At 36.4% G+C, this 14,006-nt stretch overlaps 1 protein-coding gene across 1 annotated transcript; it reads right to left on the bottom strand.

The window, feature by feature from the left end:
* Nucleotides 1-1,221: 1,221 nt before the first annotated feature.
* nop16 (NOP16 nucleolar protein homolog (yeast)) lies at nucleotides 1,222-12,171 on the bottom strand. Its single transcript, XM_042498561.1, has 5 exons — nucleotides 11,992-12,171; nucleotides 10,059-10,167; nucleotides 7,987-8,053; nucleotides 5,670-5,776; nucleotides 1,222-1,713 (listed from the first exon to the last, which is right to left on the bottom strand). The coding sequence occupies exons 1-5, from the start codon at nucleotides 12,096-12,098 to the stop codon at nucleotides 1,570-1,572; spliced, it is 534 nt and encodes a 177-aa protein (XP_042354495.1). The 5' UTR covers nucleotides 12,099-12,171; the 3' UTR covers nucleotides 1,222-1,569.
* Between the last annotated feature and the right edge of the window lie 1,835 nt (nucleotides 12,172-14,006).

The raw sequence follows: 14,006 nt of genomic DNA, 5'->3' as shown, positions 1-14,006 counted from the left end.
AAAACAGACATTGCTTCTAATGGCTGATGAGCCAAAAACATTTGGAACCACTGTAGTAGAGCACAAAATGTGTAATAGAATAGTCCCAAACAAATGGGCCATATCCTATAGTTTAATACAAAACTAAAGTTGTTTAAGGAAGTTAATGAGCCCTTTTGTAAAAAATTGAATCCATACATTTTCAAATGTTTTTAAAGATTTATATCTTCAGTAGGAACCATTGGGCTTGTAGCTGAAAGCCACACACAAAGTAGATATGTTCTGAGAGATAGACGAACACATTGTTGGTTTTGGTCCTCTCATGGGATTCAGTAAGATTAAGACAAATATGAAATAACACCACAATAATCCTGTAAACCCGTCTCTACGCCCGGTCTTCTGTGAATACTATGCTCACAGCATTTCTTGCTTCTTTCAAAAGCTACCATGGTGATAGTTGATTTTCTGAGAAACATAAGATTCATCTGTTAGCTCAAAGCTTTTTTAAGTGTTTTTATGACCTGTTCATGGTCAATTTTTTGTGCTCTCCCTAGAATCATCCTGTTTTTCTCCTTCTTCTGTTTCCACTAAGTCAACAATAACTCTTTTAGACGCTCCAGAAAACACTAAACCATATTTGTTTTGTGTTTAAACTCTGGGCTATAGGTACTTCACACCAACACCATTTTGAGAAAACTATTTCACAAGAGTTACGGCAAATTCCAAACCTCAAATTCTTCCACTAAGGATTAAAGTAATATGTATCTGTTTTCTTTTAAATGCAAGAAAAAAGGGCAAAAGATTGTTCTTACCATTGCAGAAAAGTATTTTTTCATGGCAACAAAATTTACCTTTGGTGAGTTTAAGCCAAATAAAATAAAACTGGGCACATATTGATTCCATTTCATACTTACACACTAAATTAGAAGAAAAATGGTCTTTCATACGCCACCATGTTGTTCAGTCTATTGGATAACTGTGTTATCAATGGAACTTTCTGTGTTTTATTGCAGCTGGAAACTTGTTTTCAAGCAAAACTGCACACATCCCCAGTGCAGTTAAAAACACGAAGCTGCAGAGACAACTTTAAGACATCAACATCTGATGCTTTAACTGAAGATCTGAAACGTCCTGTGCGCTGATCAGGAAAACATGAAAAAGCCTGTAAACATAAGAAAACTCCCCAGTGTGAATGCAGGGATACTTTTTATCCCAGAGAAAGAAAAAACACATCTGCAAAACGAGCTTCAAGGTATTTAAATGATACATTAAAAATACATCTCAGTCAACTGCGTTTGATATTCATAAGCTAAGATCAACATAAACAAAAAGGAGAAAAATTAAAGGAGGAAATCTTGACAGTTACAGAAAGCTCCTGAATGGTCCTTAACAAGTCACAGAAGCAGAGCTCAACCTTCACTCCTCCAGGACATCTCCACTTCCTGTCACTGTAGGATATTCTGATTGTGGATGGTGCATCTACAGTCCTCACACTGGTCTTCCATCCTGTTGGCACTGCAGACAGTCTCTCCAGAATAAAATCCTGATACAAAGAATGATATTAAGTTCAGATCACCTTCGACAATCCCCTTACTGGACCATCGGCTGTGGAGCACTTAGTGAGCTGATGAAGGCGTCATAGTGCTCTGGGTGGCAGCGCTTATACTCGTTTATTTTCCTCTTGATCTGCTTAGGTGTGTCCTGATAATAGTTCTTCTCGTCCCTGGCCATCGCCTGCAGGGAGAGGAAAGAACAGGATGGTCAGTTTGGTTAAAACAAGAAAAATAGTCCTGTATTTTTGGACAGCTACTGCACTGTAAAATCTGACAAGTTGATTTTACTTCTTAAATCTAGGAAACTGATTGCTTGGAAAAATCTAAGTATATGTAACTATTAGTGTTATTTTATGTTTACCTTATATATAATTAAGTTTTCTTAAGATTTAGAACTATTTACTGAATTTTGTGAAGTTGTTGCAACTTAAGTATGACAAGTTTAATTAAATCAATCTTTACAACTTTTAGCAACCAAACAGAACTTCCATATCTCCCAAACTAATCGTTGGCAAAATCCTCTTTGTCAAGATCAAGTTAAGTCAGATGAACTTGGTTTACGGAAGATGCTAACAAAAACGAGGTAATTTAAATTGTCATTTTTAAGTTGCAACAACTTCACCAAAGTAAATACAGTTCAATTTCAAGTAAACTTAACAATAAGATATAAAGTAAACATAAAACAAGATTAATTGTCATATTTTCTTTTCTTTTTCAAGGCAATCTGTTTACAAGATTAAGTAAGATTAACTTGTCAGACAGTGTGGAAACTGAGAAACAAGTTTCTTAAAAGTTACTTCCTTGTTGTAAATTTAACTGTTGCTGGTGTTATGAACCACAAATTGTGACAAGAACTAAAATCTGTAAAAACTACCAGAAAACAGAAATAATGTTTGAATTAAAATATTGACACATTGTGAATATTTTAAGATTTTTATCTGACTGTCTATGTCTCAAATATCACCATATACTTTCAATACTATGATACTTAGATACATCTCCATGACAGTTACTGATAAAGGCTAACAACACTCCACCCACCACTGTATCTGATGTCTTACATATAGCTCTGGCTTGGTGTATAATGTCTTTGTATACTTGTGTATTTATGTAAGACTCCTTACAGACTGTTGTAACAAGTTTCCTTGAAAAAGTACAATAATTTGTTTTATCACAAGTGGGGCAAAATGTGTAATGTTTGTCCTGAGGGTGGTTCCAGATGAAATGTCATGTTGTTACATAAATCCAAAGGGCTTACTGTCTGCGTGGTGGCATCTCAAATTGGGTTGGTCAAGCTCAGCTCTACATTGACTTGCTAGATTTGGCTTAATTTCTTAAAATTTTTAATCCTACTCTTTAAGAGTGATTGAGCACCATGTTCAGTCTCAAACACCCCCTCTACACATCCTCAAAATACAAATGTATTCAAATTCTAACACTCGACTGTTAATCAATATATCTGTGTAAACTTGCAGCATAAAGGTCACGCACTCAGTCTCTGGATCCCCACTCATTACGGTTTTGTAAATTCTGGGTTACAAGTAGAACGCAATGTCACAAACTCTTTGCTTTTTTGTCTGAAGTTCTGCTGTAATTGACTAAAACATGAGTCAAATGAGTGACAACGCACACAACTTACTTGCTCAGAAAGTACAATTTGCATGTTAACATGCTTGCACCTAAAACATTGACATGTACACTAACATTACCTAGCATGTTGACATTTAGCATATAACATTCAGGGGCAAATACCATTTACCTAATTTAAATATGTGCAAACAGCATGGGAACACCAAGATGCAATTTGCTAGGCAGTGCAGTTAAAGGTGCATTACACCCTTTGTGGATGCTTCAAGAATTACATAGTTTCTTTTGTTGTATTTATGCAGGTTTAGTGGCCGCAAAAGCTGCAATCAATCCTTGTGTGAATTTCCTCTCAGTGTTTTTGTTTGTCAGCATGCTTAGTGTTGGCATGTCAATGTATTCATTATTTTATGTTTTACTTAGAAAGATAAAAGTTATAAAAGACCGCAGGAATATAGCAATATTTTCTATTGTAGGATATTTTAATGCCCAAAAACTGTGCACGCGCACACACACACACACACACACACACACACACACACACACACACACACAATATCCTCTGTTATTGACAGACTGTGACTTGGCAGTGCTCCCAGTGATGACTCAGTCCCATTTAAAGCAACTGTTGAAAATCCATTTGAATGAGGCACTTTACTGATAAACGCTCAAGTAATTTAGATTTCTGTCACTCGCTGCTCTGAGCAATAAAAAACTAAAAACACACTAAGCTCTCCGTAACGTGCACCAGTGTGTCCCTTCAATCTCAAGTTATGAAAAGAAAAAAAAAAGTCAGCTGTTAGGAAAGTAGATCATGCGGCTGAAACTGTACTTGTCCTTCAGATGTGCAGCTTTGTCTAAAAACTTTTCGAGTAAAGCAAACACTGTTATCATCAAAAGAAGAATATTCAACTGACAAATTAAGTTTTCTCCACAGCCACTGAGCGCGTCCAGGACAGTACAAAGAAAGCTTTTTAGACCTTGGCAGCCAGCCCTCATATCTCAGACGCCACGGTGTCCTTGAATGCACCATCACGGAAACTGTTTTCTCAAATATTTCCCAGACATGCAAACCAAGTCCAGCCGGTGAGTACTGAACCTTGATGCCTCATATAAAACCTCCAGCAGGTCAAAGTAAGCCTCAAATTAACCTCATCCTGGTAATGAGGTTAAGTTGTGTGTGGTGCGTTTTTTTTCTTTGTACCAATTGATCACTCAGCCATCCACTACGCTTAGTTCTGAAGAATAATTTAACATTAAGGGAAATCCGCTGTTCATGTCTCAAGAGACACTTTCACAAATGAGTTTATTATATATGTTTCAGTTCTAAATTCATAACCATATAAGTTCATAATGTCATTAAAAAGTGATTTAAAAGGTACTAAATAAGGTGTTAAAAAACTGTTAGAAGTTTGATAAAAATGTTTCTCAGAGACACTTTACCTAGCGTAGAGTGTAACCAGTATAGTTGAGGGCTTTGTGGGAAATGTGATGTTATGCGTTGAGGTCGTAGGGCAGTAGCATTGTGGGAAAAAGCAACATGGCTTTAGATGAGAAAATCTTTATCATCCTTATGTCTGTGGAATATACTTGAAACTACCACATGCAGCCAAAGACTGGAGGCGGGGAAACAATAAGCCTGACTCTGTTTAAGGGTAAACTAGCGCTCCAGAAACATTCAGATTCAGATTCATGCCCTCTGTGGAGGAGGTTTGTTTTTACTGTCTATATAGCTTGTTTTCAGTCATGTGATCCCGATGACGTGCGACAGTCAGATAGGGAAAGAAGTAAAGAACAGCGGTTGGGAATCGCAGAAGGTGCTCCAACATACATCTGACTTGCTGGTGTCTAGTGTTTTTAGCCAGCTAAAGGCATTTTGTTAGCGTTTCAGCCCTTGTTTGTATGGAGTGGCACCTACAGCCAGCCCCCGCCACGGTGGGTGTGGCTTCCATGGTATGACACTTTGCGCTCTCTCTCTACGCTTTGTCCCCATCAAACCCCTTTCTCCTCCCTCCACTCCTTCACACAGCATGCCGGCATGCATGTTGATACTCTTCATTTTCAGGGTAGAGGCACGTCAGCCAAAACTCTGGGGTTCAGTTACTCTTTAAAATCGTATTTGCTGAATCCTTATGAAAGATTTTTGTTCTGAGTAAATGTTAATAAAAGCTAGAAATTGCCTTCAACTTTCAAATACTTCTGGCGGCCTCTATTACATATGCGGCCTTTTCTGGATGACAGTCTTTCTCCGAGGGTTTTTTTCCCCATAAAAGTGTAATAATCTCATCTGATGTGTTAGTCATTAATTCACTGGGGTGCTGTGAATAATTTATATCCAACAGGTTTCAAGTCTCCGCAGACAGATTGTTCGCACAGAAATCAGAGGAAACCAATGGATGCGTAAAAGGTAGAGAATCAATCTGAAAAGTAAGCTTTGAAAAAAACTGTAGACAGTTAACTGTACTCAATATAAACACTGGACTAAATCTCACAGCATTGTTACTGTGGCAACATGGTCTAAGGCAATTTCAGGTTTTCAGTTCCTGCTCTTACCTTAAAGTTGTCGCCGTGTTCTCGGATCATGTACTGAGCGTACTCAATCAGGTCAGATGATAATGTCTTGGTGTCTTTCTCTGGACGACTTGCTTCCTCCTCCAGCTCTGCTCAAACCCACAAAAACACGAAGACAAATCAGGACATAAAACAAATCTAAGAGGCCTGAAGATTCATCACATATTTCCATCTTCTTAGCTTTCAATGTTTCATTGTTTTTTTCTTTCCTATTTTAGCTGTTTTATTTTTGTGAGAAGACAAGGGCATGAACATGAATGATAAAACTGAAACAAAATATGCAAACCATTTCATACAGTCTCTCTAAAATGAAATATTCAACACAGCGTTTAAAGCACCGCCGGTGTTACTGGAGGAATAAAAGTCATTCAGCGCTGAAATCCAGAGCAGCTGCTGCTGAAGGCCGACTCCTCTGAGTTTCTGTGCAACTGAGCATAATAACAAAAGCATATTGGAAGAGTGAAGCTCTGCTTTCAGTCAAATTGGTCTAATTGGGCTGAAATCACATCGAGTGTCCAGCTGAATGAAAAGAAAAGATCCTTGGAGGGGGCGTGAAACAGCCTTCATGTGAAAAGGCAACTATCAATAGTGGTGACATAAAGTGAAGGAAAAATGACATTGCGGAACTGCAGTGAGCGTTCTCAATGAAAGCAATACATTTCAACAGAAAAACTGCTTTCAGGGAATTCACTCAGGTTCAAGTTCTCTCTCACACACACACACTAACTCTGACGACCTTTGAGATGCAAAATTGTGTTTAAATGGTAACTTCTGTGTTTTTGAACCTGGGTCCTATTGTCTCATATTTTTATGTCTAAGCGTGTAATGGCTACAACCATTTTTGATTTTGGTCCAGTATTAAGTGAGAGTGCTGCAGCATTAAAAGAGGCTGCAATGTGACCACTTGGAGCACTTGTGCATCTCCAATGTATATCCACTGAAAGTGCTTGTTTTTGCCATTTACAAACTCAATTATTATTCTGATAACACCAAGGAAAAGATCCCTACAGAGGTAGACTTTCGTGCAAATTTTAAGATTGTGTTTGCTTAACCAGAAACAGCCCCACAATAGCCATTGCTGTCTGCTATTTGACATTATTCACAATTATGCAGCACTGCTTGCTTTTGGTCTGTCATTCGAAATCCTCAGCCATTAATCATCTGCACTCTCTATTTTAAATCTATTCCAGGATGCAAATCAGTGCAATACTGTATATTGTTCAATATTGTACATAGTTTCTGCAATAACTTGCAATACTGTTTAAAGATTGCACAATAATGTATATAGTCTATAGTGTATAGTCTGCTGATAGCTGTTAAATCTAGTTTTTATATCTTTATTCTCCTTTTCTATATTTTTGTAATTTATATTCTCATTTTTTATATTTTTATTCTATTTTTATATCTAAATTCTCATTTTCTATATTTTTGTACTTTATATTCTCCTTTTTTATGTTTTTTATTCTATTTTTAATGTGCACTGAGCTGCTGTAACAAGTGAATTTCCCTGGTGTGTGGATCAACAAAAGACTGTTATTTTATTGCCAAACCTACCAGAGTCTGTTTAAATAAACAGCAATTTTAGAGTCCATGGAGCCAGCATATTATTACATCTAACTGGATTAATTAAGGGTTTATTTTAAGCAAACCAGAGTTGGTGATTGGTGGAACAGCAGGAAGACGAACAAAGATGGTTATTGTGAGTTTTATTTTGATGCTGTTGACTTTGATTGAAGTGTGTTTCACGGCGATAAAATTACTGTTTATTTATATCGAGTTTGGTAGGTTTAGCAATTTTGGGGTCGTTTCTGGTCAAACAAAAGGATCTTACTCCTAAAAAAAAGGGTTTTCAGTAGGGTCCTTTCCATGATGTTGGCACTTAAAATGACAATCTGAACCCGTCAGTGGCAAAAATAAGCACTTTTAAGGGACATAAATTGATAGTGCACAAATCCCCTCCATGGTTACATTGCAGCTTTTTTCACAGCTGTCATGTGCAGTGCTCGTGCTCAATAGTGGACCAATTTCAAAAACTGTTGTCTCCATTAGTCATTATGACAAGAAAACATGGGAAAATAGGTACCAGGTTTGATAATATCAAAGTTACTCTTTAAGTGGAAGATGCTATCAAAGTAGTATCTAAGTTTTTAAACTTTAGTGTGCTGGATTACAAACTGTTCTACGTAACAAATCAGCATGGAGCTGTTGGTGCAGAAATACTGAATAACAAGATAAATCTCAAATAAACACAATATGCACAATACTTTACATGCTGAGGTCTTCACAACAAATGACTTACGGTTGAGAACGTAGGGCTTGGTCACAATGCCGCCGGGAGCTTTAGTCTCTCTCTCTTCACGGAGGAGCTACACGTGTGAACAATAACACAATATGAAGGAAACAATGGAAGTCATCAGCCAGTTTGAATTCTGGGTTAACCGAAGATGATAAACATGTTTCTTTTCAACAGATCATCCATCTTCTTCTGTAATGCTGCATGACAGGTATGACATTTTTCATCAGTGATGTCATTTCAAGAAACAATAGCGTTACTGTTCTTGCTCCGGAGCCCAGGGGGGCAAAAAATTAATCATTTACAGGTCGCTCACTGTCATAAGTTAACTAAATGAAACTCTGTCTGAGGCTGGTGGAAAACACGCTGCAGCCTAGAGGACAAGATTAACTTTAATTACCCGCAGGGTGAAACTGTCACAGCAGCAGAGAGCGGCAGCGAGAACAATGAAACTTAATTTACAAAGCACAAAAAAAAAGGACAGCATCCAAAATTTCATAGACTCACAAACAAGTTTTATCCATGTGTGTTTCAAATAATACATTTAATGAGTTTAACTGAAATGTGTGTGTGTGTGTTTTGAGGATTTCTTCTGGTTTAAGATATATTCAATCATTATAACAACACTCTGCTGCTCCCTTCTGGCACAAATGAAAACTACACGAGCACAAGTGTTTTAAAACCCTGACCTGTTGGATACATTTATTTATTTCTATTAAATAATAAGAATGTTGTTTTATCAACTCTACGGTAATTCTTGTTAGATGACTCTACATGAATTTACCATTTCAGAGTTGCTGTTGAAATCAATGTCAGTGACTCCAGTGTCAGATTTCAAAGGAAAAATGAACATGGAGACATTTCAAAAACAAAAAGGCCCAACTGCACACAAACTGCACTCAGTTAAAATTAGATCTGCCATAACAACTCTCTCATGGCCTAATTTCATTCGTACTGATATGCTTTGATCCTTTCTAGAGGTCGCCGCCTACACCCTCAGTAAGTGTGGAGTTAAGTGGAGTCTGCATTATTCCACGTAGCATTTTTAAGGGGTGTATGCTATGTAGATGAGAAAAACAGGGAAATGTGTGTGGATACTTAACCCTTTGAAGCCTAAGCAAATTGCCCTGATTTCATTCAACATAAAAAGAAGGAAATTAGTAATTTTACCAGAAATTACCCAAAATGTTGACAAGAAACTGTTGGAACTGGATTTTTTTTCCCAAAAGAAGAGAAGGAAATGACCTGACAATAAGCACAAAAAAATATATTTTTAAACATTATTTTAGATACATAATTATAATATATATAAATATGGTTTTCTATAACTTTTTCCGAGTTTTGAGTTAGTTTTCTAATGATTTTCTCTCTCTTTTTTCCAGGTAATTTTTCTTATCACTTCAGTAATCTCAGTTGGGACATTCCTAGCCAAGTTGCTAATTACCTTTCCTCCCATGTTTTCAAAATAAAGCAAACCAAGGTTTAAATGCTTGTGAAAGACGTCTTAACGCAACACATGAGAACTGAAGTTAATCCGGGTTTCAAAGGGTTAAATGGCAGAAAATTCCATAACAGAAGGAAGCTTCTGTTTACCAGCTGCAGTCTACAGGCTGAAGCAGGTTGTTTCAGACACAGCATTCGTTAAAATAATGTAAGTGGAATTGTAAAATATTGCCAACAAAGACCCTAAAACACCAAGAAAATCGGAATGAACTACTAGAAGCATTGTTACTGTTGTTCAAAACGGACTCTTCGTAGTCAAAAAAAGTAAAAGACCTTTGAGTTTCCTGTTTTCGCAAACAAATATCAAAGTTTTATAAGGTAGTAAATCTGTTCATTTACTCTAAGTTATAGTCTGAGTCTCTTTTAAACTGTTCAGTACAAAGAATTACCCAGTGGTTCACTGTGAGGACGGAGAATCTGACTGAGGCAATGAGGTAAATGTGACAATGAATAATGATTTAGAAATCATTGAAAAGTGGGCTGACCGTGTAGTGCTGTTTAGAGGAAGCGTGAATTTTCTGAGGAAGTCCCTTTCGGATAAATAAAACCGCGACAGAGCCACAGCAGTTACTTACGCCCTTCTTCTTTATTGGCAGCGTGCGGTTTGGATCAAAAGTCAGACCCATCTCCTGCAGGTTCCTGGCCATGGACTTCTTGTCGTCCCATGCATTTCGAATCTGTGAACTGAGCAAGAGGACAAGTTGGACATCAACGTAATGCAACACAACTAGATTACTCATAATTAGTGCATGTATGATCATGTTGGATATTTAGGTTTGAATTAGGCAACTTGCCTTAAATAATACCTCAACCCAAGACCTTCTTTATTTTGTTACCTAGCTTTGTACTATATTTAAAACATGAAAACTATTTATACATAAATACTTTTTATTTTTAAAAAAATGTAACACAGAACAGTGTTTCTGCAGGAGCAGATTCCTATGTGCATGACCCAAAAAAAGCATGATTCTGTAGTTTTTTATCTATATCTCAATCCACCAGTAAGTGTTTTTCAGTAATTCATCTAATAACAAGCATGTAAAAAAAGTAACACCCAATAAGAAGCATCTTTGATCTTTCTAGTGAAAACCTTGTTTGTCTGCAAACAATAAAAAACACTTTTTTATAACTCTATGTGGATTCTGACTGTTGTTATAAATATACAGAATGGGGGTCGACAGAGGGCCAGTTATTAGTAGTTAATGAGACCGATAACCGATAATTGGAACCAATATGCATTTACAATAAAAATGAAAACATTTGTCAAAATTTAGAATTTGGAATATAAGAAACTCCAACGCAAAGCTTTCTTTAAATACATTTGGCAAATATTCAATCAAACTGAACCTTTCAACATATAAGCATATATTTATACTACTACTTTTTACTTTTACTTCATTATATTTCATAGGGAAAATATACTTTTTACAGCACTACATTTGGTTGACACATAGTTACGATGTGATGCAGCAACAGCATTGTTTACCCAGTAGTGTACAAAATATCTACTAACAGAACTATATAATTACAATGTTGCATCTTAATTAGTGTGTTTTTGCTTTGTTTTTTCTTTTTTTGTTTTTACAGAAACAATGCATGTATGACCCAGAACTGCAGAAAACAAATTGTTCAAGCACTTAATCTGTTTTGGATTATGATGTGATTTATACACACTCTTCTGCCACTACTCTCAAGCCACTTGATGCAGTCGATCACTCTGCCCTTAGATTTATAACTGGGGATAACTTCAGGATGCATCATGGTATAGTGTAAGGGAAGTTGAGAAGAAAACAGCACTGAATTCAATTCATTTACAAAGCTCTTCTTGGTAATCTTCCTGGGTATCTTGTGAGTCTTTTAAGTACAGACTGATGGCTCACTGCACTAGGTCTCAAGACTATTTGGTTTTCAGATATCATTATGTCAGTACTGGATTCGCTTTTATAAATTAAGCCCCCCAAACTGGAACAACCTTCAGCAGCTCTTAAAATAAGATGCACATATATCTTTCGATCAATTGAAATCTCTGCTGACTGACATAGAGTACAGCAAATGCATGTGTTTTCCTCGACTGGTAGATGTTGTGCTATGCTATGTGTATAATGTGCACTATAGTATCGGACACACTTCTCATGTTTTGCCTTTATATATTATTTGTAATATAATCAGGGCGTCCTTGTAAATAGAGCTTGCTCTCAAAGGCCTTTCCTGTTTAAATAAAGGTTAAATAAATGTACACTGTCCCTGTAAAAATGAAATCATGAAAAACACAACACTGTCAGGAGAACCATACTTCACGAGTACTTCAATACTTCTGCCCTTTTGCTTGTAATAGTGTATTTTTTAAATTTCTTATTCAACTTTTACTTAAGTAAAGGTTTTACACCACTATATAAAAAGCTAAACTACATACAAACACCGTTTAACTCAGTTAAACTCCTCTTACATGGTGTCAACATGTCCACTGTAAGCTAACATTAGCTAACATGCTAACGTGCCGTTACTTACTTTTCTATCCTCGGGTTGTATTTCTTGATGAACTGTTTCTTCAGTTTCTTCCGGTCCTGGTTGTAATTAAACTTCTTTCTCCTCGCTGACTGCTTGGCTTTCGGCATATTTGTTGTTTTTCTGTGTCTTTACAGCTCAGCGGAGGTTTATTGGAGGAAAAAAAGGCAACGTGCAGAAACAGGAAGCACGTGTTTGTTTTGTTCCGGTCATGTGACTAAAAACTACGTAACGTTTTCACCTTTGACCTTTCTAATACATCCATGGGCCTTTCAGTTTTGAGTTGGGTTTTTTTCTTATTAATTATAATGTAATTTTCTTTTATACACAAATTAAAACAAAATCAGTATGGGTAAAGAAAAGAAACATCAAACGGTTCACTAATTAATTTTTAAAAAATGTAAATCACTAAATTGTAAAACAATTGTTTACAAAAAATGTTTAGTTAGTTACTAACTTTAATTTCTATAGGTTTCTCTTTCATGGCAACTTGTAAGTAGTCACTGTGTATACCTTACACAATACACAAATTAATACAAATATACACAAGTCAATATAGAAATAGAGAAAGAAAACACATGGAACATAAACTATTCACTCAAAATATTAACAGAAAATTAAAAAAAAAAAAATGAAACTGTAACAAAATAATTGAAAAGTGCTATGGTTTTAAATATAAAATAATCATTGTTCAAGCTCCTTAGCAAGTATGTTTGAGTAACTGGCAACAAATTTGTTTAGAAACCTTGGGTGAGACGCAAAATGTTAATGCTAAAGAATGCTTAAGCTGAAGAAATACCAACACTAATTCTGAAAAGCACAACAAATCATTAGGTCACTCTCCATTCAGATGACATCTGATGGAGGTTGGAAACACATGCAACTGTTGCTTTCGTCCTCTAGATGTCAGTCTGGGTCAAACAAATATCTGTTTTGATTTCATTCTGACACAGAAACAGGATCAAATGAACACCTGCATCTTTTCAACTGCCAGAGGTTGACTAATGTGCAGAAGATAAGTTATAAATTCCTCACTTTTACTTGTGATCACAAACATATGAATTTCATCAAATGCGTTTTCATCATCAGAATTGTATTCCTAGCCCTGTAGAGAAGGCTTTCAGACATCATTTAAACATTCATATTGGAAAATAACATTTATAGAAACTGTAAACAAACAGTTCAACATATAAAAAAATATAAACTAAATTCTTCCAACTCCCTGTTGGATGCCTTACAGCTGAAAGGAATAAACCTTCCTGACTTCATGCATGGATATCACAATTCTTTTCTTTCCTTTTCATTCATATTATAGCTACCTTTTGTTTGTTTGTTTGTTTGTTTGTTTGTTTGTTGTCTTTCCTGGTTTAAGTAAAGAGGCCTTTCAGCCTCTGAAGTGTTCAGGCCATGCTGTCCTCCTCGTCAATGAGCAGTTGAAGACTCAAGTGAAAGTTTGGAGTCCAGATCCAAGAGTTTTGAGAGCCAGATCCAAGACAGGCAATAACAGAGAGCCAGATGCTGATTGATACCTTGATCAACCCTCTGCCTGATATGAGATGCTGTCGTGATGCCGCACAGCAAAACACTGAGTCTTTCTTAATGCACCTTTAATGCACTGTGGCGCTTTCATTGATCTGTGCAGGGAAATCCACTCTCTGCAGAGTTAGACGAGCCACAAAGAGCAGCAGTTCTCGAGTCATGTCATATATTGATTTCTGGATTTGTAACAGTGCATCAATTCTGACTGATACATCCAGGGGCACCAGAGCCCTTTTGGAGGAATTACATTTTATTTCAAATGTACTGATTCAAATATTGTTACATATGTCATTGAGAAGTACAAATGCTGTGCTTGGGAATATTTGTAATGGCTAGATAATTAGCACTTGATCAATCAGGTATGCAGTAGTAGATTTATTCAGACATGGAAGTCACAGTATATGGATGCAGCCCTGCATTATATCTCCTGCCAACTTCATAATGTAACTGTGGAACCTCTTGAGGATTCTTTAGAATAA

Source organism: Plectropomus leopardus, chromosome 13 (assembly GCF_008729295.1).
Source record: "Plectropomus leopardus isolate mb chromosome 13, YSFRI_Pleo_2.0, whole genome shotgun sequence".
Taxonomy (NCBI): Eukaryota; Metazoa; Chordata; class Actinopteri; order Perciformes; family Serranidae; genus Plectropomus; species Plectropomus leopardus.
This window is presented reverse-complemented; position numbering and strand designations above follow the sequence as displayed.

Coding starts and splice junctions, on each gene's coding strand:
- nop16 (XM_042498561.1), bottom strand. CDS start 12,098: ATGCCGAAAGCCAAGCAGTCAGCGAGGAGAAAGAAGTTTAATTACAAC. Junction 8,054..10,058: donor TGCCAATAAAGAAGAAGGGC/GTAAGTAACTGC, acceptor TCACACGTGTAG/CTCCTCCGTGAAGAGAGAGA. Junction 1,714..5,669: donor AACACGGCGACAACTTTAAG/GTAAGAGCAGGA, acceptor CTCTCCCTGCAG/GCGATGGCCAGGGACGAGAA.